The sequence below is a fragment of the Sciurus carolinensis genome, chromosome 8 (assembly GCF_902686445.1).
Source record: "Sciurus carolinensis chromosome 8, mSciCar1.2, whole genome shotgun sequence".
Taxonomy (NCBI): domain Eukaryota; kingdom Metazoa; phylum Chordata; class Mammalia; order Rodentia; family Sciuridae; genus Sciurus; species Sciurus carolinensis.
Window position 1 is genome coordinate 74,796,889 of NC_062220.1, and position 26,710 is coordinate 74,823,598.

Consider the following 26,710-nt stretch of genomic DNA (forward strand, 5'->3'; position numbering starts at 1 on the left):
ATCTTATCAAAGCAGTGATCACCATAGTCCTTCCAGGTTTCTCACTTCATAAGACAAACATGAAGGAGCAGAATGTTCTATAATAATACCATAGCTTGACTAATTCTTAGGAAACAGGACTACTAAATTGCTAACTCATTTGACTCTTCTTTCAAAGTCTGTTTAAACATTTTTCCAAATGATCAACATTCATGTGCATGAGAACAGCAGAGAAGGAAAGCAGGTAAACATTCAAGGGAATAAAACAGGGATGAAACCTATGTTAATTCCAGGACTTAATACTGAAGATAAGATTTATTCAGCTAGTTGACCTGAAATCTAAGAGACAGTAGTCTTGCTTTCTTTTCCCTTAGAATAATATTTGCAAGTAGGATTTTAAAGTTCATTCTAAAGTAGTTAAAAATCTCGAGCAACTATTTAATTATTTGGAATCATTCTGTTTTATCACAGTGATATCAGACATAGATATATATATATACATATATATGATTTAGTATTAGCAATGAAACAAGATAGAAAAGTAAAATAGACTGGAAAACAAAAGGTCTTAATAATGTATAAAACTAAAATAAAGCAAAAAGGGAATAAAATAAATGATAGTAGAGGGGCCTGGGGATACATGCATGGTAGAGTAAAATATATGCTTAATACAATATTGACATTAAATGGTTATTTCATCTTCATATTTGGGCTTTCCTGAAGTCGTGATAGTCTTTTTTTCAGAATGTCTGGAAGGCTTAATTGGCAGAAAAATGTTCCAGGAATCCTGGGACTCTGCCTCAGAACTGGGCCTTGCCTTTTAAAAAACATCATGCTGAATTTGGATTAGCATGTGATATGCACCGAGATATGCACCAAGTTTGTCCTCAACTTCACCTCTTCCCAGTCCTCCCCCATTTTTCACAAAAATTCTTTGGGTTGCTATTGTGTGCCAGAATCCACACTCAACCCTTAGAATACAAGAAGATACCAAATAGTTATTTTCCCTGTACTCATGGTGTTTACAGTTTGGTAGGAAAGAAACAAAATCAAATAATCATGCCAATAATTGGCTAATTGTAGTATGATTTCATACTGTCTTATTTTTGCAACTGAATCCCCATTGCCCCTTTAGGAACCTGAAATAATATCAATATTCCTTTTCTTCTTTGTCTACCTAATCTATTCTCATGCTTTAGGTCTCATCATAATGTCAAATACTCTAACTTCTTTATTGTTTTCAACAAAATTCATTATCCCTAGTGATCTACTTTATTGCCAGTACTTCCCCATTATAGCACTAACATTATTTCAGCATAATTACTGGTTTAGATTTCTTTTCCACCTTTTTTTTTTTCTATTTGAATTTACCACGTTTTGGAATATAATATTGTACATAAATATTAGTAGAAAATAGATAATTCAAATTAATGTTTAATTTTATATCTGAAATTGTCAGGGGCGGGCTCTGAGGGCCCCAGAGCCGCACCGTGGCCTGATCTCTAAGATGGCGCCTGGCAGCTTGCCAGACATAGCTGCACTCGTAAACAAGTTTTAGGAAGTAATTCTGGTTGGCTGTTGTACATGAGGCGATCCTGGTATCTGCCTGGAGACTGTTCCTTGATAGGCTGACTTTCCTGGTAGTCTACTCTCTGATAGGCTGATGTTCTCAATATAAGTCTGAGACTTGCGGAATAAAGCCTCTTTTGGTTTCTGTGATCAAGAAGAGCGTACGCGTTGTGATTGCCCACCGCCTATAGAATCAAATACCTATAATTAGGCTGGGGTTGTAGCTCAGTGGTAGAGTGCTTGCCTAGTGCACGTGAGGCACTGGGTTCTATCCTCGCACCACATAAAAAACAAATAACTAAAAAAAAAAGGTTAAATTTTTTAATAAAGTATCTAAAAGCTATTTTCAATATCTCAAACTATGCCTCTCTCTAATTTCTAAAACAGAAAAAATTTAATGATATGGAAAATGCTTATAGTCATTTAATATTTTCTTTCAATTAATTAAAGTCTTCCATTGAAAATGATGTGGTATTATAAGCTTTCATCCAAGACATTTAATTCAAATTTTAACATATTTCTAATGTATGACTGGACATATTAATTGAATAAAGTCAAATAACAGAAAAGGTTAAAGAATTGAGGGTGTTCTAAATGAAAGATGAGCATTTGGTTGTTATGTATGCATGTGGGAAACGAACAGCTGGAACTTTTCTTAGGATTAAAGAAACATGCTCTTATGTGTACAAATAAAGTACAATTTTTTACCATGTATAGTACTGAATGTCAACCAATAAGTGGTCTAATCTGTGGAGAAAATTCAATGGCAGAAGTTAATATTAAAAAAATAATGTTAGCCAACTCAAAGCAAGTAATTTATTTCCCTTATCCATTTTAACTATGTCCATTGTGCTTTTCTCTGACATTGCATCACTTAGTTTTTCCTTTTCTTTTAAAATCATAATACTTACTGAAATTTATTTGGCTTTTAGGTTTTCTGTCATTCAAATATTTCCATGTTGACTTGTTTAAAGTCATACTCTTTACATATATACATACTCTTTATGTAGCTTCATACCAAGCTGTATTCATCTGATTCTCTATCATAAATATTCTCAAATATTATTAAAATGCCTCAACCTACAATTTTAATTTCTATGCCATGATTAATTTAAAAATACTCTTAATTTGAACATTTACTCTATCTACTATATACAATGAATATACATGTATATAAATAATTTTCTATGATTATTGACATAATTTCTTTTACAATGATTATTAAATTAAAAGATTTAAACTTCTTTCTTATAGTATATACTTAACATTAACATATTATTTAACAATATAATTATATATGTTCCAGAGGAGAGTCAAATTACAAATGTAATGCTTCTTTCACTCACAAATACCTTTTCCAAAGCTTATGATCAACAGAAAGAGTAATGTGTAGGCACAAATGCCTACTCAGTATGTTGTTTGAATAGAGAGGGATATGGAATTAATTACATTACCACAAACATGAAACAATACTAAAAAAAGTTTTTAGGTAAATCTAAAATCAAGTGTGACACTGGAAGTATTAAGGTAGATAAAGGGAAAGTGTGTAGGCAACATTCAGGACGTGAAAGAGTGACTGAGCACTATTAAACCTGGTGGGAAGCTTAACAGAAGACCGTAGAGACTATGCTATGATAGAATGCAGTCTTGTTTCTAGAAAAAAACAAAAACACAGGACATATTTTTCTCAGCGACATATTTTCCTCAGTTCCACAAGTAAGGCTCCAACAGTCTTAGGCTCTTGTGTTCTAAGACTTAAGAAAAATGGTCCAAGTTTCTTCCACTTTTAAAATGGCCAAATGCTACTTCCTTTCTAGGATTGTTATTGAGATTAAATGACATAATCTGTTAGAGTCAGTGCCCTGTCTGTCTTGCTAACCATGGATCTCAGGGTTTGCACATAGTAAAATTTCAGTGCCATTTTTCTTAATGGATCTTAGTGAAAGCAAATACCTCCCTGATTAATCACCAATTCAAGGCAAAAAGTGAAAACCAGAGTTGAGGAAACCTACTTTTCTGCAGTCAAAAAGCAAAGAAAATAGAGGACTATGCTCGTAACTTAATCATAAAAGCTGCAGAATTCAGAGAAGTCTGGTTTCCTATTCAGGTGCAAAATCCTCATAGTGATATATGATAGTGAGATATGATTATCTGGAGAGATATAATTAAGAAATTGGAATTCTAGATTCTCTCTGGATCACTTTTTCTTTTTATAAGCTTGTACCCTCCACACTCCTGCTTGAAGATCATATACAGACCTAAAAACTGATAGATTCCTTATAGGATAATTGGTGCCCTTCTTCAGGATTACTATTATTACTTTTCTTGAAAACCTGACAAATATTGATGGTTGAATATCAGCACACTGAGTGCATAGAATGCTACGGGATTACTAAGAGAGAAAAAAAGCTATCATTGAAGTTGCTGAAGGATCTGGAGGAACTGAGAAAGACACATGGCATGAATCCTGAGGATCCTTGACAATGACTGACAGAATATACTTCAGTGCCATTTTGGATATAGCAATTAATTGATATGGAAGCACTCTACTGTGATACAAAATTTAAAATTCTGGCAGGAACACTAGAAGATGATGTTAAAAGCTGCCAGAATGGTTCTTAGAAGCTTGGAAAAATTTACAGCCCACCCTAAATGAGGTAGAAATTCTAGAACTGCCATGATGAGGAAGGACTCAAAGACAGCAAATTGAGCATGCCTGAGATAATATACATAAGGTTGGAAAACTTACCAGGTGAAAATAATCCACATGATAGACCACAGAATATTCTACTTACTAAACAATAAGAATTGTGTTTCGTGAAGACATAACAATGCTGGGTGCAGTGGCACATGCTTATAATCTCAGGGTCTCATGAGGTAGAGGAAAGAGGATTACAAGAGGCCAACCTAAGTAGCATAGAAAGACCCTATTAACAACAACAACAAAAAAAGGACTGGGGGTATAGCTCAGTGGTAGAGTGGCCCTGTGTTCATTCCCCAATCTAATCCTCAGTAAACACACACACACATACACACACACACACAACAAATAAATAAAAACAAAAGAAAAAGAACAGGACAACAGTGTCATTGAGAAGCTTAGTGGTAACTGTCCATCAAGGGTCACCTGGTAGGATGTGGAACAAAATTACATTATAGAACTGGGTTTCCTGATAAAAACTGGAGTGATAGAATCTCTAAATAACAGATACCAAGAAGTTGTACTTAATGACCTGAAGAAATATAGATGCAATTAGTACAATGAGCAGAAAAAAGAGAAACTTAAGAAGAAGTACTAGTAATTAATACATTCTTCATTGCTAAGGATTAGTTTTTTAAAAAAGCACCGTTGGTGAAGGAGTAAAAATTGTATTACATTCTTATTCCTGAGTACATTTTAAAAATAATATTTTTGGTGAAATGAGAAATGTACATAAATCACTTCTACTGTACTTCTACCAAACAATGATATCAGTTTAAGCAATAGAATTCTGTGACTAATGGAGTTGTGAGCTAAACTGACCACTTTTCTCATGGAAAAAAAACCCTTTTTATTCCTTTTTTTTTTTTTTTAACTTCAAATAACTTCAAATTCAGATATTGGCAGATTTTTTTTTAACTGATAATATTTGTTCCCAGTAATAAAATTCAATCTTTAAAATGAAAATTAGGAATTTCCAAAAATTTTATGTTTGCCAGTGAGAGGTTAAAATCAGCAACTGTTATTTTTATATTATATAATAAACTGTCTCCATATTTAAAAATTTTAAAAATGTAGAGACTTATTTTTCAAAAAGATTTATATATGGTGTTAAAAAATTTTGTGTAGGCAAAAGTCAATTCAAAGTTCAAGATACTCCTGTAGATTTTACTGTAAGAATACAAAAATATCAGTGATGTGTTTTATATTCCACATTTTAACTAATGTTTAATAAACTACCACTTGTTCAATTTTGATATAATGCCAAAGGATAATATCCAACTACATATTTGTGTGAGACTTATTTTTCTTTATATACTTAAAAACAAGATATTATAATAGGTTGATGAATGTAAAATCAGATTTGAGAATGAAACTGTATTCTATTAGGTCAGAACTTAAGGAGATTTATAAAAATTCAAAACAATGTTTTTCTTATTAATTTTTTGGTTTTGAAAATGCTATTATTTAAATATATACTATTTATATTAGCATGTGATAGGTTTATTATTATTTTTAAATAAATAGACAAATTTAAAATATTTTTCTCTATCTTAATTTCTCATCTGGCAAATTACAAGAGACAGAGACATAATCCATTTAAGCAAAAGTTTTTTTGGGGGGGTCCTTAATAATTTTTAAGAGTATAAATGGGTCCTTACACAAAAAGTGTGAGAATCACTACATTATTTCTCTAATGGGACTAGATGAACAATAAACTGAATGTGGGTTGGAGACTTTTGTAAGACAATGACTTGCCAAAGGATGAGAGAGAAATTCTATGAAGATTCAGCACTCATCTTTGCATGGGTCTGGTAGTCTTCAATATGTCAGAGAATGTTCTCCAGAATAAAAGATAAGGTAAGTATCCTGTGCAAGAACAAAGTAAAACATTGGTAGGCCTTTAGGGTTTGGAGGCAGCAGATTCTGCCCTTGTGAGGCTTATTTTCCTTCTACATTTAGTAACATAGAAGGTTTAAAGCTTTGTGACAGATGCAGTAAAGAAAAGGGCTCTGTTGAATATCAGACTAAAAAATGTATGCAGCCCAGTGACCTGAGCCATATAGGATGCACATAGTTCTAGATATAAGTATGGTTGAAAAGATGTTTTGTGGACTTTGTAACAAGCCCCAATAAAGAATCATAAGGCAGGCCCTAAGGTTCTATAGCAAGGCTATTATAACTGCAACCAGAAACTATACTTCAGCTAGAAAGCAGCTCTGGGCATGATACTGGGAATTTCTAAAAAGGAAAAATCTGATGATGTGAAATCAAGTGATGATACTGCCATTTCAGAGGCCCACCATAACCCAAGTTTGGTTAGATCTGCTGCATAAGTCTGATTTTCATTACTATAATGTAATATCAGCAACTGGGAAACTTTATAATGAAAAGGAGTTTGTTTAGCTCACACTTCTGAAGGTTTGAGGACATGGAAGCATCATGCGCTTAGGGATAGTGAACACTTCATGGCAGATCAGAGCACAATGGTGGGAAGGCATGTGGAAGAAGATCACATCACTGGACAGGAAGCCAAGGAGAGACTTGGGAGTCAGGTTTAGGTTCTTATAACAACTTGCTATCATTAGAACTAATACATGGCTCCCACGAGAACTACCTTCATCCCTTCCAACCGTAGTACCCCCAGTTACCTAAAGACCCTCTCTAGGCTCCACTTCCTAAAGGTCCCACCATTTCCACAATGCTGAACTATAACCCTCATTCACAGATGTTTGAAGTATAAATTGATACTACCACTTTTAGCAGTATCTGTTAAGCTGAATATACATGTACCTTATGACCCAGCAATTTTCATTCCTCAGTGTATACACAGAGGAAATATATAATGTTCAATATGAGCATTCATAGCAGTAAACAGTAGTCCAGTGCTGGGAAAAATATGTATATGCACATTATAAGTACTATTTAATAATGAAAATATAAAATTAAGGAAACTCAAAATAAATAAATATATGCTATATAATTCTATTTATGTACAATTCAAAACTGGGACAGCTTATCCACAGTGAAAAAAGTCAAAATATTGAGTATAGCATGTGACTGGGACTTCTGAGGCATGGTCATATCTTGTTTCTTGATCCAACAGAGTGACTACGTACTTTGTCAAAATTCATCAACTGTACAACTATGATATGTGCACTTTTCTGCACATGTTATAGTTCATTATAGTGTTCAGGCTTTTAGAAATGATAACATATCGTGGGAGAGGAAGTAGGGATAGGATGATATTTTTGACAGGAGGTCAAAGCAATCCTCTTCCAAGAGAGTATACTTTAATAGTGAACTATTTTCGGTGACCTGAGGGATGTGAAGAAGTCATGTGAAAATCTGAGGTAAGAATATTCCAGGCAGAGGGACTGTCAATGCAGTCTCTGAGATGGTATCATATTTGGTATACTTCATGAACATCAAAAAGGCCATTTGAACTTGCGTGGGCTTGAGTGAGATAGAAGCCCGTCACAAATCAGATGGGGCAGATACATATTGCATGAATAACTTCCATACTTATTGACATTTCTGGTCTTAATATGATTGTTACCTGTAATCTGTCCATTAAAATACATGACAAATTGCAAAATGATTTTTTTTAAAAAGCCTATCAACTAACCCTTAGGAAAATAAAAACAGATTTAGCACAAGGGTATTCAGTTTACTCAATTCAAGAATGAAGTCCCATTCCATTTATCTTTAAGGTTTCATTCACCCTACACAGTTCCTAATGAGGATAGAGACTATCAGTTAATCAAGAACACAGTTGAGGAAAAAAAGTGTTATTAAAAGCATAATCTGTTCCTTCATCATCATTTATGGGAAAAGAACTCTATGCATGTTTCGTATTCAAATTTTGCAGAGGGAAAGTTAGCTTTAAGACATGACACAAGCAACAGAGTCATTCTGTAAAGGGTTATATTGCTTAAGGACATATTTATCTCAGGGTTGTCCATGAAAAACAGGCAATGACATTTGAAGTAAATGATATTATCAGAGAGCAAAAGAATATGAGCAATCATTATACTTTCTCTATTTTAAAAGAACCTAAACATGCATATTCTAACACTGTTTTTCCTTTTTTATTTAAAAAAAATAAAATCATCAATATCTTCGCCAACAATAAAACAATAACAGCATATGCAAGAACAACAATACATATTCAAAGTCTTGATATCCCTGAAAGATGCAAATGATCTGCAATGAGACCATGACCCTATTGCCTAGAAAGAGTTGCTTCAGGATCAGGAGTAACTAAACTTTAAACAACCATCATAGAACTACTTCTATCTTTCCTCTCTTACTGAGTCTACATTAAAGTGCCATAAATCTTGTTGACAGTTATTGCCACATCTATTGGTGCACAGTCAGTGCCAGTTTGAAAAGAGTTTTGCAGCATAGCTAGGACCCATTACCTGTCCCCTGTCTTTTCTTACAATTTATTTTCACCCCAGCAGGCAGCACCTCACAATATCATTAATTTGCTAGGCAGTTTGTACTCTCCATAGAGCCTACTTTTAAGAGTGCTCTTGGAAACAGCTCTGTGCATCACCAGCAATGCATTGAACCTCCAGGAGGGCATCAGAAATTTGAGAGCAGCAAGGACAACCTAAACTGGTTGCTAAGGTGACTTAGACTGGCCTGCAAGAACAGTAGGAGTAGTCATGGTGATTTGCTTAGGTGGATCCCAGGGATTCAGTACTGGGGCCACCACAATTTTAAGAAAGTGAGAGATGATAGATGTGTAATAAAGGGAATGAAGGAAGCAAACACTGTGTTCCATGATTCTGTATGAGAAAAAGGTAATAAATGTGTAGAGAAGACTTAAAGAAATAACATGCATAAACAAGATATTGTGAGCATCCTACTACCTGAAAAGAGTCAACTGTATTCTAATCAACTCTTATTGGGACAAATATTCTACAAAGAATTGCTCCGTTCTTCAAATGGGATTGTAGAAAAACAAAGCTATCCAAGGTGGATCAGAAATCTGTCAGGACCTAATTCTTTATTGAATGGCACTTAAACATTTCATGACTTGATAATTCCACTATTTTAATCAAAATATATTTTTTCAGAAAGGGAAAATTTTCACACGAACTGAAATATGAATCCTATTTGTTTTTATCATTCAGTGGTGACAGGATTAATTCCTAAAAGGATTATTGGTTCAACAGCTAGAGAATAATCCTTTGACCTCTGCCTCCTCTTACAAATGTGACCCAAATTCTGCACATATTTTAAATTCTATGAACAATAATTTAGACCATCTTACATTTCTCCAGTAAATTATTATTTAAAATGTATTGAGATGTAGAAATCATCCTATGTGGTAGACAATTCAGAAATGTTTATCTCCATTTTTGAGGTTATGAAACAAATGTGGCCAAGTTAATAATTTGTCTGAAGTTACAGATTTCTTCCTCTCTTTACCATGTGACCTATAGCTATGAACTTATAGTCCAGCAAACTAAAAACTAAAGCCCATTTACAAAAAATTCAGTAGACTTCAATGTTCCTGTCAAAATTCTTTCCTAACAGGGGCTACTAACTTGAAAAGAAAGTAGACAGAAGGCATTCTAGGGTGAGATGAGAATTCTGTGTAAAATAAACCAATTGGTGTGATACTAATTTACTCCTTTTTCTTGCCCCTGGAATGATAGCCACTTTTTATCACATACCTCATGGGGAGCCACAAAACAAACCAACAAAAGAATGAGAAGTCAGTATAGATTTTCAGTGAGTTTCCCCACACCCTCACTGTGATCATGGGTAAGTATAACTGTGCTCTAAGAGATAATTCAGGAGGGGGCTGTTCAACGGGTGGCAGGCATTGTGATAGGATGATAGGAATAGTGATGAAATCTGAAGAATACATTTATTCTCAAAGGATCACTGCTGTTGTTTCCCTAGTATTCTGAAGGAGACTTCCAAAACAATTTGTGTTCAAGTGATATTGTTTTTCTGTGCTTCATTTCAAACTCTCTCTCTCTCTCTCTCTCTCTCTCTCTCTCTCTCTCTCTCTCTCTCTACCTCTCTCTCTCTCCATCTCTCTCCAATAATACATACTGCAAGATTTTGCTGATCTGAGTACTCATTAGTAAATTTATTTACAAAAGTCTACCAACAGGGGGGTTTTGTGTGTCCATATTTTCTTAGTTAAATTCAACTTTTATGCTTAAACAAATTCACTTATTTCATTTTTTGCTTCTTCGTAGTGTTTTGGATAACATAATGGTTTCTGCTTGCAATGGATGTTAAATTTCAATATCTGCCATAAACAGTGCATTCATTTGCTTCCTCAAGAATGAAAACACCTGTTATAGTTCCTTGTTGATTGCTGACTTTTATATGAACATTTGGAAGAAAAGAAATGTTTACAAAGATAACATATAAAATATTCAAAAACTAAACAGCAGAAATGAAAAACAAAATAGAACAAAACAAAAAAAATCCAAATAGAAGTTGAAAATAGTTGATGTTACCAAAACTATAAGGTTTAAGTGTAATGAAACCTGCTAGGCCAGACACAGTGACACATGCCTGAAATCCCAGCTATTAGGGAGGCTGAGACAGGAATATCACAAGTTTAAGTCCAGTTCAGGTGACTCAGTGAGACCCTACCTTAAACTGAAAAATAAAAAGGGCTGAAGAGGTAGCTCAGTGGTTCAGTGGCATAACATTCCTGGGTTCAGTCCCTACTACTGGAAAAAAAAAAAAAAAAGAACAGAAAAGAAAAAAACCTGTTCGAAGTAATAGTCCTCATTAACAAAAAGAAAAGACAGCATATTAATGAATAATTCTAAAATAATACCTAACTACAAAAATGTATAAAACCTAAGATTCAACCTCGAATTCAAAATAGTACTACTAATGTGTCAACATATTTTAATATTATTATTACTTTTTAAATTAAAAGAGCATCTTTCCTACTGTTGGATTGGGTAGAAGATGTATTGGTTCCTTGCTTCTTATTAGACTCACTAGACATTCTTTTCCTTCATCTTGATGAACTAGTCAAGATAATGTGAAATAAAGATTAAACTATAAGCAGTTATTATTATTAAGTACAAAAAGTTTAGCCAAATCATCACTAATTAACATATTATTTTATTCCTGCTGAATTGTTTACCAAAGTCAAGTTATGTACCCACTTGCATATGACCATAGATAACATTACACAGCATCAACATGTCTGAACATGAATATGTTTCAGATCTATTATCTATTGAAGAGAATTTTTATGCACCTCGTTCTCCTTTAAATTACAAAAGACTTTACTTAAAAATCTGTCATCCTTTGGTGCAAGAAATCTAAAAACAGAATTCATAGAATTCATTGATACTGATTGATTTTCTATCTTTTACACTTCAGCAAGATATTTTGAACATCTGAATACTACACACTTAGTAAGAAAATGTTTCATGTAGATTTTTTGATAAAGAAGCATTCATTGAGGGGAAAAGTCAGCATATTAAGGACTTTAAAGAGATGAATATGAATCATAAGAAAAATTTTAGTGCTTCTAGATATTAAATATTTTTGTAAATGTTATGTTTGTGTTTCATTCACAGAAACTGAGTTTTACAAATAGCAGCTAATTCTTTCATTAAATCAGAACTAAATTACTAATTTCAGTATTAATGGTTAGCTTTGACATGTTTAAAAAGGGTAGAAAGTACTTAATAGACCTGTCTTCAACTATGAAATGAACAACTGCTCAGGGAAATGGAATTGTTCAAAGATACATTTTCTTTCTGCCAATCTGTGAAATATAATATAATTATTCTCTTTTAATGAATCTCTCAACGAGGAACAATCTTTCAGCACTTGAACAGGTAAAATATAATGATAATGGGAGCAGCTTTGTAAATAAAAGGATGAAATGAGATTGTTATTTTGTGTCATATTATGGGATAATTAGATAACAGTGCCGTGTTCATCAGGCATTTTAACTTTCTCAAAAAAGCTCCCCAGGGCTCATTTAAATTAGTCATGTTTATCCATGGAGACTTTTAGTTTTATTTCAAATGGCTGACACCTTCTAATATTCAGGCCTCAATATTTAGCTTAATCTGATTTAATAACTGATATTGTACAGCTGACAATAGACCCTACCTAAAACAAATGTTAAAAAACAGAAACCCTTACATTTTAAATTCATAGTTTATCAAAGGAAGGACAATGGAACTATTTTCATTAAACTGGAAGAATTGTTACTTTGCATAGAGGGACTGTGATTTATATAAATCTCTGTTAATTTCTACAAAAATGGATTGGGCTAAATACTGTCCCAGGAGGTTCCATGCATATGTTAATTAGCCCTGTCTAATAAAAGACTATATCCATGCAACTAAATTCATCGCAATGGAACTCTAAAAGTTGGTCACTTTGGTTTTAACTCAAATTCATTATTTAAAGATAATTAAGTAGATGTAGAATTCAATTATTTTAAAAAACAGGTTTCTTCACTCTCTACTGAAACCCCTAGCACCTTTACAAGGAGGACCAGGTGCTAGAGTGTGGCCATTTTCTCATATCCACAACAGTTATCACAAAACAAAACAAAAAAAAATTGTAAATAAAGAAAAGTAAAGATCAAAGATCAAGATTTCCCTGATATTACTTGAAACATTGAAATAAGATATCAAACCATAAGATCACGCAACTGAATTTGAATTCTCAATTAACAGTGTTATTATTTTCTACCTTCAAGGAAAAGAAAACATGGTATTTAATAGCAATGGGAAAAAATTAGAGCCATGACTTAGGTTTAACACAATGCAGTTAATTTCATGACTTCTTGAGAGTTCTTTCACATTTTCAATTTTAAAGCACTCCCTAAGTTATTGTCATCCTCCTGATAATAGGAAAAATCATTAGAAGTTCCCGGGGGGACATCTATCACCTGATATTCAAATCATCACCCTCAAAGAAACAAGGTTACTATAGTGCTTTATATTTAGAAAATTTGTATGAATGTTCTCATATTTGGGATATAAAATTTTTGTGGCCACTATTTGAATTCATGCTCTACAATGTTATTTAAGTGGATGAAACTTATGTAATGATCCAATATTTATTTAACTTGAAAATCTATTTTGTATTTCCACCACTGTGTAAGCTACATATACTTAAAGTAGTCTTCACCTGGGTAGAAAACGTGTCATTATTTTCAACAGACACAGGAGTGGACACATAATGTCACAGAAACAAATAAGATGATAATTTTATCACCAATATCAGACATCTACATATGCCAAAAATGACATGTTAAAACATTTGTATTTTTCATCCTTCTCTGAAGTTACAATTAAAACCAATTGTTAGAAATGTACAATGGATCAGGAATAGCATTTATCATTTTGAAAACAAAGACTATTCTCCCTTCAAAGTCATATAAGCTGAACATCCTGGTCTTTAATTAAAAACCCCAAGTAAACAAACCCCTTTCCTTGTTCCCCCACAGCTATTAGGTAGACTGATAAACCATATACTTTTCAAAAATTTTATCCGGTTTTTAAAATTTTATCCATTTTTTAAAAATTTCAGCAGGTTTACAGGAGTGAACCTTAAAGGGCAAAGATTTCACTTATGTATTAGAAAAAAGAACTTTCCTATTTAAACAATTATCTATTATCTTCAATACAAAATGACTTCCCAGCCACACCAATTTTAACATAAGAATTTTTAGAATTCTACCAAATGTCAGATTTTGGTTTTAGAATCACATTACATGTAAGATTTTTTAAAAATTAGACAGTTAAATAAGAGAACAAGGGACAATAATGATGGCCATAAAAGCATAAAAGGTATTTAATAAAGTTCCAGAAGCAATATGAGAGTATTCTAAAAATTGTCTTCTGCTGTTTACAATTGTCCCTAAATATTAATTTGTTCATATTTCTGGCTTCTGCTTTTCAAATTTTCAGAAGTTTAGCATTTTCTGTGAAGTTTTTATAGTGCTGTAAAAAGTAGAAATTTCATAAATGCTTCTTTATATCATATGCTTTATCACATAGCTAGACCAAAGATTATACCCAGTCCCTATATTTTAAAAATATTTTTATGTAAATGTCTTATGTACCATAATATTTTTAGTACTGATTTATAAACTTGAAAAGCATGCTTATTCTAAGAATTATGAGTGACATCACATTAAGACACCCAGATATATCATGTAATCTTAAATTATAAACCACAGTTCTGATATTGAGATAGTTTTATTAAGCATATGCTATTATTTGCATTGTCCATTTATGAAATTTTTCAAAGGAGGTAATTGAAAAACATAAAATTAGGAACTCATTTGGAAGCATCTTAAATGTTACTAAGTAGCAAATGTTTGAATCTGTTTATTTTCAACTAATGAAATTATCATGGTATTAGAATATGCACATATTTTCGTGAAATGCAACATCTCAAATACCATGATCTTTTTTCCACAATTTAACATCCAGGTATAATAATGCTGCATGAAATCCTTTTCTTGCTTCTAAATTTAATTGATTTAATCACTGAATTTAAATGCTTGGAAATTGTTCTGCTTGCCGGGGTTTGAATGCCAAATACATCATCTACAGTTCTAAAATGAATATTGCATTTATATTTAGACAACTTAAAACATTGCCTTCTAAATTACCCTAAATAACCCATAGAAATGTCTAGAAAAATTGGTAATAATGGCTAGCAAATGTCCATTACCATTAGCTTTCTGATATACCTAATTTCTATAAGGTATAGCAAGTGACAGTCTTACTATTTAAATGTTCTTTATGCCATTATCTGGGTAATACAACGTGCAGCACACATAGACTAATCTCACCTCTTCCAGAGATCACCACCCTCATTTTAAAGATGAAGATATTGAAATTATATACAGTATAACTCTTCAGAGATAAAAGGAAATTTAAATTTTGCCAAACTTTACAGACATTCTCTAATTCCTTATCCCTGATCAATTTGTTTTGGATTGACTTTTTTTGTTTATTTGTCTTCCTAATTTCTGGAAAATTTTTTAAAAATGGTAATGATAAAATCATTTGATGTAGAGATACTCTAATATCCCATCAGATAGACCATCTCTCCTTTCTGGCTCATAAAAACAACCAGGGTTATAGTCTTCTATGGAACTACAGTGCTCCAAGAAAACAAGTAAGGTGTGACAAAGGCAGGTTTGGTATAAAGTCTCTGGAAAACTTGTTCTTGGGGAATCAAACCATAATAAATTTTATGCAAGAAGATGATAAAGAATAAAAATAATTTTTACACTAAGTATTCATGCCTTGGGGCTATGCCAAAGATATGAGGTCATAGAAGTTGCAGCAACAGCCTATTTCAGTTTTCTAAACTTTAATCTGTCTTGTCTCACCTTCATAATTTTTCGCCACATGTAATTACCTCCCGTATTCTTATTTAGTTTATTTTACTCTATTTTCAGTTAAATGAGTTTATTTCAAATGAAAATCACAATTACCATTATAAATGATAATTTAAAACAGCATTGCTAACAGAAAGAAGACAACTGTAATAGTAAATGTATATGAAACTAGTAAACTTTACAGTATTTGTGTATCTGCTAAACCATCTCAGTTTTCATGAGTGAGTGCTTTGGTGGGTTTTGGTAAATTCTGATCAAATAAAAGAATTAGGGTTGGTAAATGTGAATGGAATTATTGAAAATTTCCTGGATGACATAATATGTTAATCAGTTTTTAAGATAAACTTTCCTGTGACAAGTACCTGGCTAGCTGTACCATGTGCAGGGTAGACAGACACCTACTTAATGAGGTTTCAAGCAGGAAGTCCAGCTGCTCTTGGCAGTACCTCCCAAAGCTTCTGGCAAATGCTTGAAACTCTATAGTTTGAATGTAATTACTTTTGCTCAGTTGTTTTCAAACTTCTTAAAGCAGTCAACAACTGTATTTTAAACAAATGAAGTATTATTTTAAAAACTAGTTAATAAAAGGGAATACCAAAATTTTATTTGTACAAATACATTTTAGAGGTTCAAGTTGTTAACATTTTCAGTTAGTTGATTTATGGGACTAATTCGACTATTTTAATGAAGTCATTTGTAATGTTACAGTCATCCTGCATTTCATGGATTTCTACATTTTGTTTTGGTTGCATGATACTGGGACTATCCTGATACAGATATGTAATTAAGTGAATCAGCTTTTTGCATCTTACTTGGTCACATTCTGATTCCATCACTGGAATGTGGAAGCTTTTAACTTGTCTCTTCAAAGTTACATCAAATAGAACTAAAACGGATCACATTCCTTGAAAGGTTCTCACTTTTTGTTTAAAAAATAGTTTTCATATATTTGTTGACTGGGGTAGGGAAGAACAGAAGTTCTTTGGATTAGACAGGGGAATGAAGGGAAGGGAGGTGGAATGGGAATAGGAAAGATACAGAATGAATCTCACATACTTTCCTATGTGCACATATGAATACACGACCAATGTAATTCAACAACATGTACACCTAGAAGAATGAGAAGTTATACTCCATGTATGTATAATATGTCAAAGTACATTCTACTATCATTTATAATAATAAGAACAAATAAAAATATTTTTTAATTAAAAAAATAGTTTTCAACGGTGCATTTTAAATCATAGTTTTTCACTTTAGTTAATAGAAATGTATTACATAATGTTACTTCTGCCTGGTTCATACTCTTTCAAAGTTTAAATTAGTAGGATTTATTTTATTCTCCATAAAGACCTACAATTTTCAATTTTATGGCTAGCTCCTTAGCCTCAGTTGTGAGTATGTTTAAATCAAATTTTCTCTGACTAAAGTGTGCTTGGAATGTACTCCAGTACAACCCTATTATTGGAGTTAGTTAATTAACACAATTACTTTATGAGCAAAAATGCTACTAAAAGGGGATCATTGTTTTCATTTAAAATATTAGTAGTCACCTTGTTATCACTTCCACTGGTTGGTATGTGCTGTTTGTGCCAAAAAAATGTGTCTAAATTTGCTAGTCTTTTAGTTCCACTGGGTACACATGAACTATGGTGGTAATATGTCCATTTGTACAATTTTCTCATTAAATATGCAAAAGTATGTTCTTTTAAATAACGACTGCAGAGTTATAGACTTTATAATCAATGCCACAGTTATTTATTTATATGTGTGTGTGCATGTGTGTCTGTGTGTGTGTGTACAAATGTATATGTGTGGGCACGTATGTCTTCCTTTCTCTCTTTCTATCCATCTATTTCCTTCACTCTCCCTCTCTCTCTCCTTTCTTTCTTCCTATTCACCTACCCACTCCTTTTTTCTTACAAGTGAGAAAAAAATGAGAGGAGAAAGAGGAAAGCCAGAGGAAGCTAATTTTGTCTGGTAATACGAGTTAATCATTTGAGAAGTTAATATAACAGCATGTTTTTATAGAATACAACATAGGGTATTTTTTTATTAAAGACTTCTTTATTGTTTCAAAATATGGCCATGTTTAACCCAAGTTTTCACAGAACTGCTGAAGAATTGCAGTTATAACTCAATGGAACACAGTATGAAAAGTAATGTTTTAGCTGAAGGCCTTTATTTCTTTTAAAATGCAAATACCTCTACCTTCATCTGCAATCAGTCATTTATACATTAATGTGAAGGAATTTATTAGACATCTTTCTGAGGTTAATTTAGAAGAGCAGGAGGTAAAGATGAACTCAGCAACCGAAAGGCATGGGAAAGATCAAATATTAAGGCTGGGAGCATTGAAAATCAACTTGGCTTACTTTACAGGTTTACTTAAAGACTATACTATCTTTGTGTAATACACTTACTATACTTATAGACACACACACACACACAGAAAATTCCTACTGATTTAGATGAATGTGAGTATAAATATGTTTCAGAATTGCATCCAAATACTTTAGCATATTTCAATGAAATGATAATATAATGAAATGAGTTACTTATAATTTTATTCAACCTTGAATTAAGTCAAAAGTACAATTTGGAACAAATATATGTATTGAGTGAAAATGTTCTGATCTTATGTGAGTATCCCCAAAGATTGCAAGCTAGTGAATTGTATGGAAGTCCCAAATCATGTATGGCTTAAGGATAGTGAGGACTTGATGAACCAAACTTAAACTTGCACCTTTGGTCTATGACATTTCTTTAAAGAAATGTAAAATAGAGTGTAAATATTTTATTAATCTCAATCTGTTTATCAAATAAAATAAATTGTCTCTATCACAAGAATTTATTTATATGCTTCCTCCTCCCCACCACACACAAAAACTCTAAAGTTTGTGGGGGCATTTCCATTCCAAAATATAGTACAAATTAGTTGCAATTTAAGATAAGTTTTTACAGAGGCATACAATGACCTTCAAAAACTGTGTACTAACAAAAATGTATTCCTGACTCACAAACCCAGTATGTTTCCACTTTCTTCTCTCTCAGACTGTATGGGAACTTGGATCTAATAGTTCCACATTAGAAAGCAAAAAGGCAGAAAGGGAATAGAGAGCTTTTCCTACATTTATGGGCAGTAAGAGTCTATGACAATAGTTGTGACAGGTTTCTTCGTGCTTTATTTCAACAATACATTCCTGAAAAAGGCATACAAAGCAGAGTTAGTGAGACCAGGCCAATAGGATCTCAGCTGCAGCTCTGTGAAGAACGGTCCACCCGTACATCCATAGAGATGTTTGCCTGGACAGAGCACAGCCATGTTTCTTAGAAACTTAAACTAGATGAATGTAGGCCGCTGAGCCACTGCAAATCCTTTTGGATAAATATCTGTAATGTGTACATGCAAAGGATATGTCTAGTATTGTAATGTAGTAGCCAAATAGAAAAACAAAAATATTTTTGTATGTATTATTTTATATGTATGTAGTACAAAATATTTGTAAGGAGAGAGGGAGTGAGTATATATAGTACATAATAGTTCAATATGTAGAATTCAAAAGAAGAGCTTATAGTTTGGTCTTAGTATGTTTCTTAAGCTAATTCTAATTTTTAGAAATTTTTCAATATTTAAAACATCTACTAATCTTAAAATGATTTAAATACAAATACAATATTACTGTTAATATCTTCTAAAAACTAATGATCATATTTATTTTCCACTTATTATTAATTCATATAGGGCAAGCATCTCACTTTTTCCATGTGTGTATCCTTTGAAGTGCTATTTTCTCTATATTTTCATATGGTTATATTGCAGTCTGAGTATAGAATATTCTAATTGATTTGTTGTCATCTTGCTTATACTGAGTTCCACAAGTATTCAGGATTACTTTTACATTTCAGGGCGTCAAAACTTCTAGTCATTGGTAGGTCTTAATAACCTTTTCAAGAGCATACCTAACTCTCCATTCATCTTTGTCCCCTGGTCATGACATAGAAGTCACTGCCTACTGTAAACACCTGAATTAGTTATCACCAAAAATAAAAAAATAAAGTACTACTACCAGAAGATCACCAGCCACCTTCACAGTTTATTTATTTATTTTTGTATTTATTTATGTTGAGCCGACACTGCAACCTCTTCATATTTTATCTTTCCTACACTAAGCTGAGACAATGTGGTCTGATTTCCCAGTGCCATCAGTGGTATCATGTAAACTGTAGAAGGTAACAGAAAAACTTCATATACATACATTTTATAGACTTTTAAAAATTTTTGTAGATTTTATAAGATTCATCAACAAAAATTAGGTGTCACATCCCAGTGTGAAATATACTACAGTGGAGTTGAAAATTCTTCCCCATAGTCATTGTATCCTATTTTGTTAATCATTTGCTCTTTGTTTCCCAGGTCTCCTTTTATTAACTTTCTGGAAAAATAATAGTAGATAATCATAATTTATGAATGTAGGCAGCTGAGCCACTGCAAATCCTTTTGGATAAATATCTGTAATTTAGAACATTGAAACATTGAACATTGAAACATTCCCTGATACATGGTTCTTAGAACAATAGTGCAGTATAAGACAGCTTCAATATCAGAGCCTGACTGAGGAAAGACAAGAACAAAACCTCTTAAGATACAACCTTAGAAATGCCTAACCTAAACACTTGTTAAATTCAAACATCCTGACCAAGATGATTACATTCCAGAAGAGCTAATGTATAATCTATCCTATTTTACTATCAATCACATCTATAGCACACGTTTTAAATTTTGTGGGAAAAACCCTAATCAAAGAAAGAGAACAAAGAAGGAAAATATTCATGGAAAATACATATGATTTTAGAATCCATTATGTAATTTAATCATGCTTGGGTATGTGATAATATGAAAAACACAACTGCATAAATATATACATTTTAGTGCAATGGAAAACTCTTTAAAGGTAGCACTTGAAGTCAGATTAGCAAGCAATTTGACAGTTAATTGTTAAGAACCTTACCTTGACTTGCAAACTTCAACTCTTTGGCATCTGTGAGTGTGGTCCTTTTGTCAGACCCTTTTTTCTCTATTCGTCGATGGCTTCTTCTTTTCTTAGACTCTCCCCAGAGATTGGATCCTCCATGCATGCTTGGTATATTCAAAATAGCAATTCCTTCCAGAGAGATGTTTATTAAATCTATCTGTACGCCATCACACTGATCAGTTAAAAAAAAAAAAAAAGAAAAGAAAAGAAATTGCAAGATATTTTATCTTTCTTTGATTTTTTTCCTTATCTTTTAATAAGAGCATTTAAAATCACAATTGTACCTTTTCTAAATCAGCTTTTCAAGAACACTTAAATGCTTACCCTAAATAACAATATAAAAGATAAATCAGTCACCAACATTAACCTGTTATCGTTAATGATCCTTTAAATGACCAAATTAAATCACTAGTACACTTCTGAGAGAAACATATGTTAGTGTCTACATATATGTATAACCAGCTGCAAATTTCCAGTATGTTACAAGAAGGTTGATTCTAGGAAGAATGGTCAAATTTCAAGTAGAAATTTTAATGATTGTCACCTGACACCTATTTAGAACTTAAAGTAATGTATTAGAGTGCACTGTTAAGGGAAAATAAAGAAATAGAATTCGTGATTCATGTCTTACATCTTTTTTTTTTTTTTTTTTTTTTTTTTTTTTTTTTTTTTTTTTAACAAAGAATGAAGTGGTTTAAGAGGGAAAGTAAAGAACAAATCAGTAATTCTCAACCACTCTGGAGTGGCCACTGATGATTTCTTGGTCTAGATTAAGTTCTAAGCAGGACATCAAAGACAACAGGAAGCCCAGGTATCCAAATAAATGTGGAGGGCCAATATGATCAAGTAAGGGAAGGGATAAGAACAGCAGTAAAAGGAAACTCCAACCCACCAGCATTGATGTAATAATAGCTTGCTAAAAACAAAAAAAGAAAAAATCCAATTAATTAGCCAGAGTTTTTGTTTTTGACCTGGTAACAAAAGACCCTGCTGACTATGACACATGTGGACAGTACTTGGCTGTATTCAGAGTGTTCACGTTTTAATTTTTTGAACATTTTGAACATTTCCTCTGATGGACACGTGTGGAAAGTGAAAGGACCACTCTTAAATTTTTGAATGACTATGTAGTTATTGATATGCTTTGGGTTTTCTAAAATTTAGTTAATACAAAATATCCAAGAAATAGTCTCCCATTTTCGATTATAAGTCAATATATACATACACATACATAACTTTTTGTTTTTAAAAGAACTTTGTTAGGAATAAGCATTTTATAAATTGAAGCAAATCTGAAGTGTGATTGGTTCATTTGGCATGTCTTATTATTAATAAAAAAGTCATTGCTACTAACTTCCTCATTTCTCATAGCAGTCATGACTTCTAAGACTTATAAGACGTAATGTTCCACCAAAACGCCAAAAAACACAACTCTCTCTTCTCTTACATTAACCTCCTCACACTGAGTCTAGGATTGAATCTTGTTCACCAAAAAATAAAAGCTGTGAAATAAAGCAGCACATTTTGAGCCTAGTTGGCAGGGATAGAAACAAATTCTAGAGAAAGTGCCAAGTTTTCATTCCATTTGTTTCAAGGAGGGTGAAACCAAGATCCGAATGATGTCTTTTTTTTTTTTTTTTTCCTCAGAAATAAGTGATTTTCCCTCCTTTTCATGTATTAAATTAAGATGATTTCTTTTTACTAAAGAATTCTGCTCATGTGTATACTCACTTACCGCTATATATTCTAGATAAACAGATATTAATTTCATAATTAAAAGTAATCTTGTGTAAATACCCTGCAGGCCTCAATGAATCAAACACATACTGTGTGTCAGGCCTCCCACTGACTTCAAGTGGAATGTACTGGCTGGATAATTAGATAGTACATATTTTTTAACCTTATTTGCATGCATATTATATCTTTTGCACACTGACAAGCAGCAGTAACAACAAAAGTCAGATTACCACAGGGAATTCCCACAAAGAAGTCTTCATTCCTTATAATTTGCAGCCTAAATTAAAATAATTTGATCTTTGACAAGGATGAAATGTCAAGCAGAAGGGGGTCCTCTACAAGCCACGGCCTGTGGCTTCTGAAATCTGCCTAATTTATGTCAGTCACTTCTTAATACATATTTAAGTATTACACGAAAAAGATGATAAATATGCAATCTGACACCTTTGGTATTTCCCTGCTGTTAATTTATAAAGGTCTGGCTTCCCCCAAACTGACTAAAATCATTTAAATAACAGAAGAATCATGAAATAAGCTGGAGTTGGGGCCTGGCTTCCATTTTCACTCAATATTGAACACAGCAGGTAATACACTAAGACAATTATTTGACTAGGCCTTAGAACCCCACTGTGACAAGTGACTTTCAGAATTAGTGAAGGAGGATTCCTTTGTTCATCTGCAGAAAAAGAGAGTATGCTGCAAATGGGCTTTTTTCTTTTTAATTGAACTAGTGGAGTTACATGTGACAGTGGAAAAACACCAGTGTATACTATTATTCATGTTTGCACTATTCAGAGTCATGTCAAGTGTAGTTTTAAGGAAACAGAATTGGTTGTTCTCTGAGAAGTTAAAAAAAATTCTCAAGGAGCTGCAAAGAAAAAGAGCTGGTGAAGAATACTGATACTCCCTTGGGGCAGGACATTGTACTTAAATAAATTGCTATTTATTAATAACTTTTTTTCCACCAGCTCTTGACCCCAAGTAACCTTCCTCTGTTTGCTTTAATGTTATGCCGGTTAATCTGGAAATTTTCAGTCTTGTTGCTGATGGAGATCAGGGATTGTAGCACATTAGTTGAATACAGGAAAATAAAAGCTGAGGTGAAGACTATGAAATATAAACAAGTGATAATATTGTGTCAGATAATATTTTTGTATGCTTTGAAGATTTATGATTTCTAGAAAGGTAGCTACAGAGGAAAGAATATAAAAGTTTAAATGCTAACAGCCTCAGTTGAACAATAAATTTTGAATATTTTTATTGTGCACAAAAGGTCATTAACATATAGTACTGTGGGAGCTACTTATAGAGTACAGTGCTGTGATGCCGATGTCTACCCTTCTTCGTTTTAAAATAGAAAGTCTCATTCCAAAACAAATTTAACTAAAGGAAAAGAAGATTTCAAAGAAAAATTTTGCCCATGTATATTAATACTAGTTTATAAACTTTGGAGAGATGTAAGTTTTGAAAGAAAATTTGATGAGATTAATGAAAAATTAATGATAAATTGTAAATCCCTTTTTCATAATGAGTGACTCTGTGCCTACGTCAGATAAAAATTATTAATAATTTTAATCACTGAAACAAAATATTGCTGTACAGGTAATCTTAGTATTAGGACTCATAGAGTAGAAGTTTTACTGGGAAACAGCCCTATTGCCTTTGAGAATTCTGTTTTCCAGGTTACCAGCCAAGAATCTCATCTTTCAAATTCTAATAATTTATTTTGTTTTCCTGATTTTTTTTGTTTTTGATCATTTGTTAATTCTTGAAATCAGATTTTTAGAAGTACTTACTCAATTTGATAAATCTCAGCATTTTGAGATGAAAATTCTTGACTTTAAAATTTACCATCCTTCCTAGGCTCAAAAACAACCAAGACTGAAATATCTGGAGAATGTGCTTTCTTATGATCTCATCAGCTTTGTCTGCTACATGGGGCAAAACTAAAACTATGATCTTTATATTTTAATCATCGATGCAAACCTGAGATATTTGAGTAAACATCCACTCCTTCTCCCAAGTACTTTAATGCAAACTTTGCTTTAAAAATGTATTCTTGTAATTTTAATATTTTTAACTTTTTTCTTCTATGATAAAATTAGAAGATACCTGAAATTCTTAAAATTAAAATCTCTACATTGTAGGTTATTCACACGTGTGTATATATATATATATAAATTATATATGTATACATGTATAAATATGTATATATATTTCTAAGTTATTTTCTTTATTTTAAACATTTTAGCAGCAACAATATAATTCTTATTTCTCTTAAATTATTAAATAAAATGTTTAAATCTACAACAGAGTTATAGAATGTCTAATTCATAGTGTTTTGATGAAGAATAAATCAGGTAATTCATGTGTATTGCTTAGCACCAGGCATGGGGTAATATTAATAAATTTCATACATTATTATCAACTGCTGTCACATGATATTTATTTCCTCTCAAACATTTGTCCCCTTTCAAAGATGCTCCCTTTGTGAAAGAGGGATGTGGTACAAAAAGAGACACAAAAAATGACTTGTTTTTGAAGAAACTGCCAATAAAACATATATTCATTGTTTGAGGTTCTGTTGTTACTAACATGGTTTATTCCCTGTTATATATTTTTCAAACTATAGTTGGTATGATTTTAGGCCACATAGGAAGCAATAGCAAGCAGAATCAAATTTCCGAATTGCTGTTTTTGTTCTATTTAATTATGAAGTAACCTTGAGGGTAAAAAGCCTTATTCTGCTAATATGATAGACTGGATTCATTAAAATGTGAGCAGAGAGTCAGATTTGGCATTGCCATCTATCCACGTGCACATGTGTGCATGCACACACGCACACACACACACACACACACACACACACACTCAAGACATGAAGCAATATAATAGGGAGTGCACACTGTGCTGATTGATTTATAAATACCACTATATTGGTTCCCAGAACAAGCCAGTAATGCAGGGCCAGAAAGTCAGCCTCAGAAAATATGTGCAAACACAACTCTAAGAAAAATAACTTAGCTTTAGTTGTCCAAATTTCTTTCAGAGTCTCCTAGTTTTTCTGTAAGATGTAAAGTTCTATAGAACAGAATCATTCACTTTTATCATTGTATAGACTTAAAAATTAATGTTTTCTACATTTCTTTTTATTCAAATATCTTTCGCTATATGATACAGCTTTTTTTCTTGAACACTTTTTACTTTGTGACATATATAATGCTGTTCTATTTATTGACAGTTTTTAAATCTGTGTTCAGGGAAAAGATGAGGAAAAAAGAGAGGTCAGGAGGGTTTGGACTCTAACTACATTCAACTAAAACCATACTTCTATTTTGTTTTCCTTATTTTTGGCTTCTGCTACAGATTTTCTTGAGTATGGGTTTCTGAGAATAATAAATGCTCAAAACTCACTGTATAAAGCAACTATGAAAATAGTTATTCTGAAGGTAAAGGGAAATGCAATTTTTAAAATAAATATATAATGCATCTATAACTACCTACTTAAAAATATATATGGCATGTATCGCTATACACGTTAGATTGTTTATTACTAAAATACACAATCAGTGCTGTACTTTTATTCATAATTATATACATATGAAACACAAATACAGATATGTTATCAAGAATAATAGTCACAGAAAGTTTACATTGAGCCCAAATTCTTTACTTTCAGTGATCAAACTACTTTCTATGGTTGTGATCTCATCCAGTTATGAAGGGTTCTTCCCATTCCATAAAACCATCCAGTGTTACTTCTATTCTTCATTTTATTTTCTGGTCACGATGAGAAGAAAGTACAAAACGTTTACACTGGGAATAATGTTATTTTGGGTATTATTATTATTAATTACAGTAAATTATAAAGTTAGGACAATGATGAGCCTAGCCAGGCCATTACGAACCTAAGTGATCCATCACTTCTGTTTACCAAATTATTACCTGAATGTGTGCCACTAATAGTTTAAGGATTAGCAGACAATTTATGAATTTATTTTTAAAAAAAGAAAAGTGTCAAAGCCAATATTTCTGGATTCCTAAGACATAATTATGTTTCATGTTTCATTATTCTTCTCCTTTGTTATTGTCCTTACCATTTATTAAAATACAACTTTTCATTTTCCTTTTAATCCTTGAAATCTTTCCATATGTCATTTTCTTTATAACACATCTCCAAAATTCTGAGTCTTAAGGTGTCTATGTATTTTTGGTAGACCTATGTGCTCCAAGTCTTTTTAAAGTGTGTCTTGTCTTATTATCTTTGCTCTTTTTCTTGGCATTTTCACTTCCTATACT

At 32.4% G+C, this 26,710-nt stretch overlaps 1 protein-coding gene across 12 annotated transcripts in view; it reads right to left on the reverse strand.

Moving 5' to 3' along the window:
* Nucleotides 1-26,710, reverse strand: part of Dgkb (diacylglycerol kinase beta) — a 640,490-nt gene that overhangs the window by 128,085 nt on the left and 485,695 nt on the right. For 11 of the 12 annotated variants that reach the window (XM_047561038.1, XM_047561039.1, XM_047561044.1 and 8 more), the window contains one exon: nucleotides 20,651-20,846. In XM_047561038.1, coding sequence (XP_047416994.1) covers nucleotides 20,651-20,846 — 196 coding nt within the window. Of the gene's footprint in view, nucleotides 1-19,968; nucleotides 20,075-20,650; nucleotides 20,847-26,710 lie in introns of those variants that run through there. The other variant, XM_047561047.1, reaches the window with a different exon arrangement.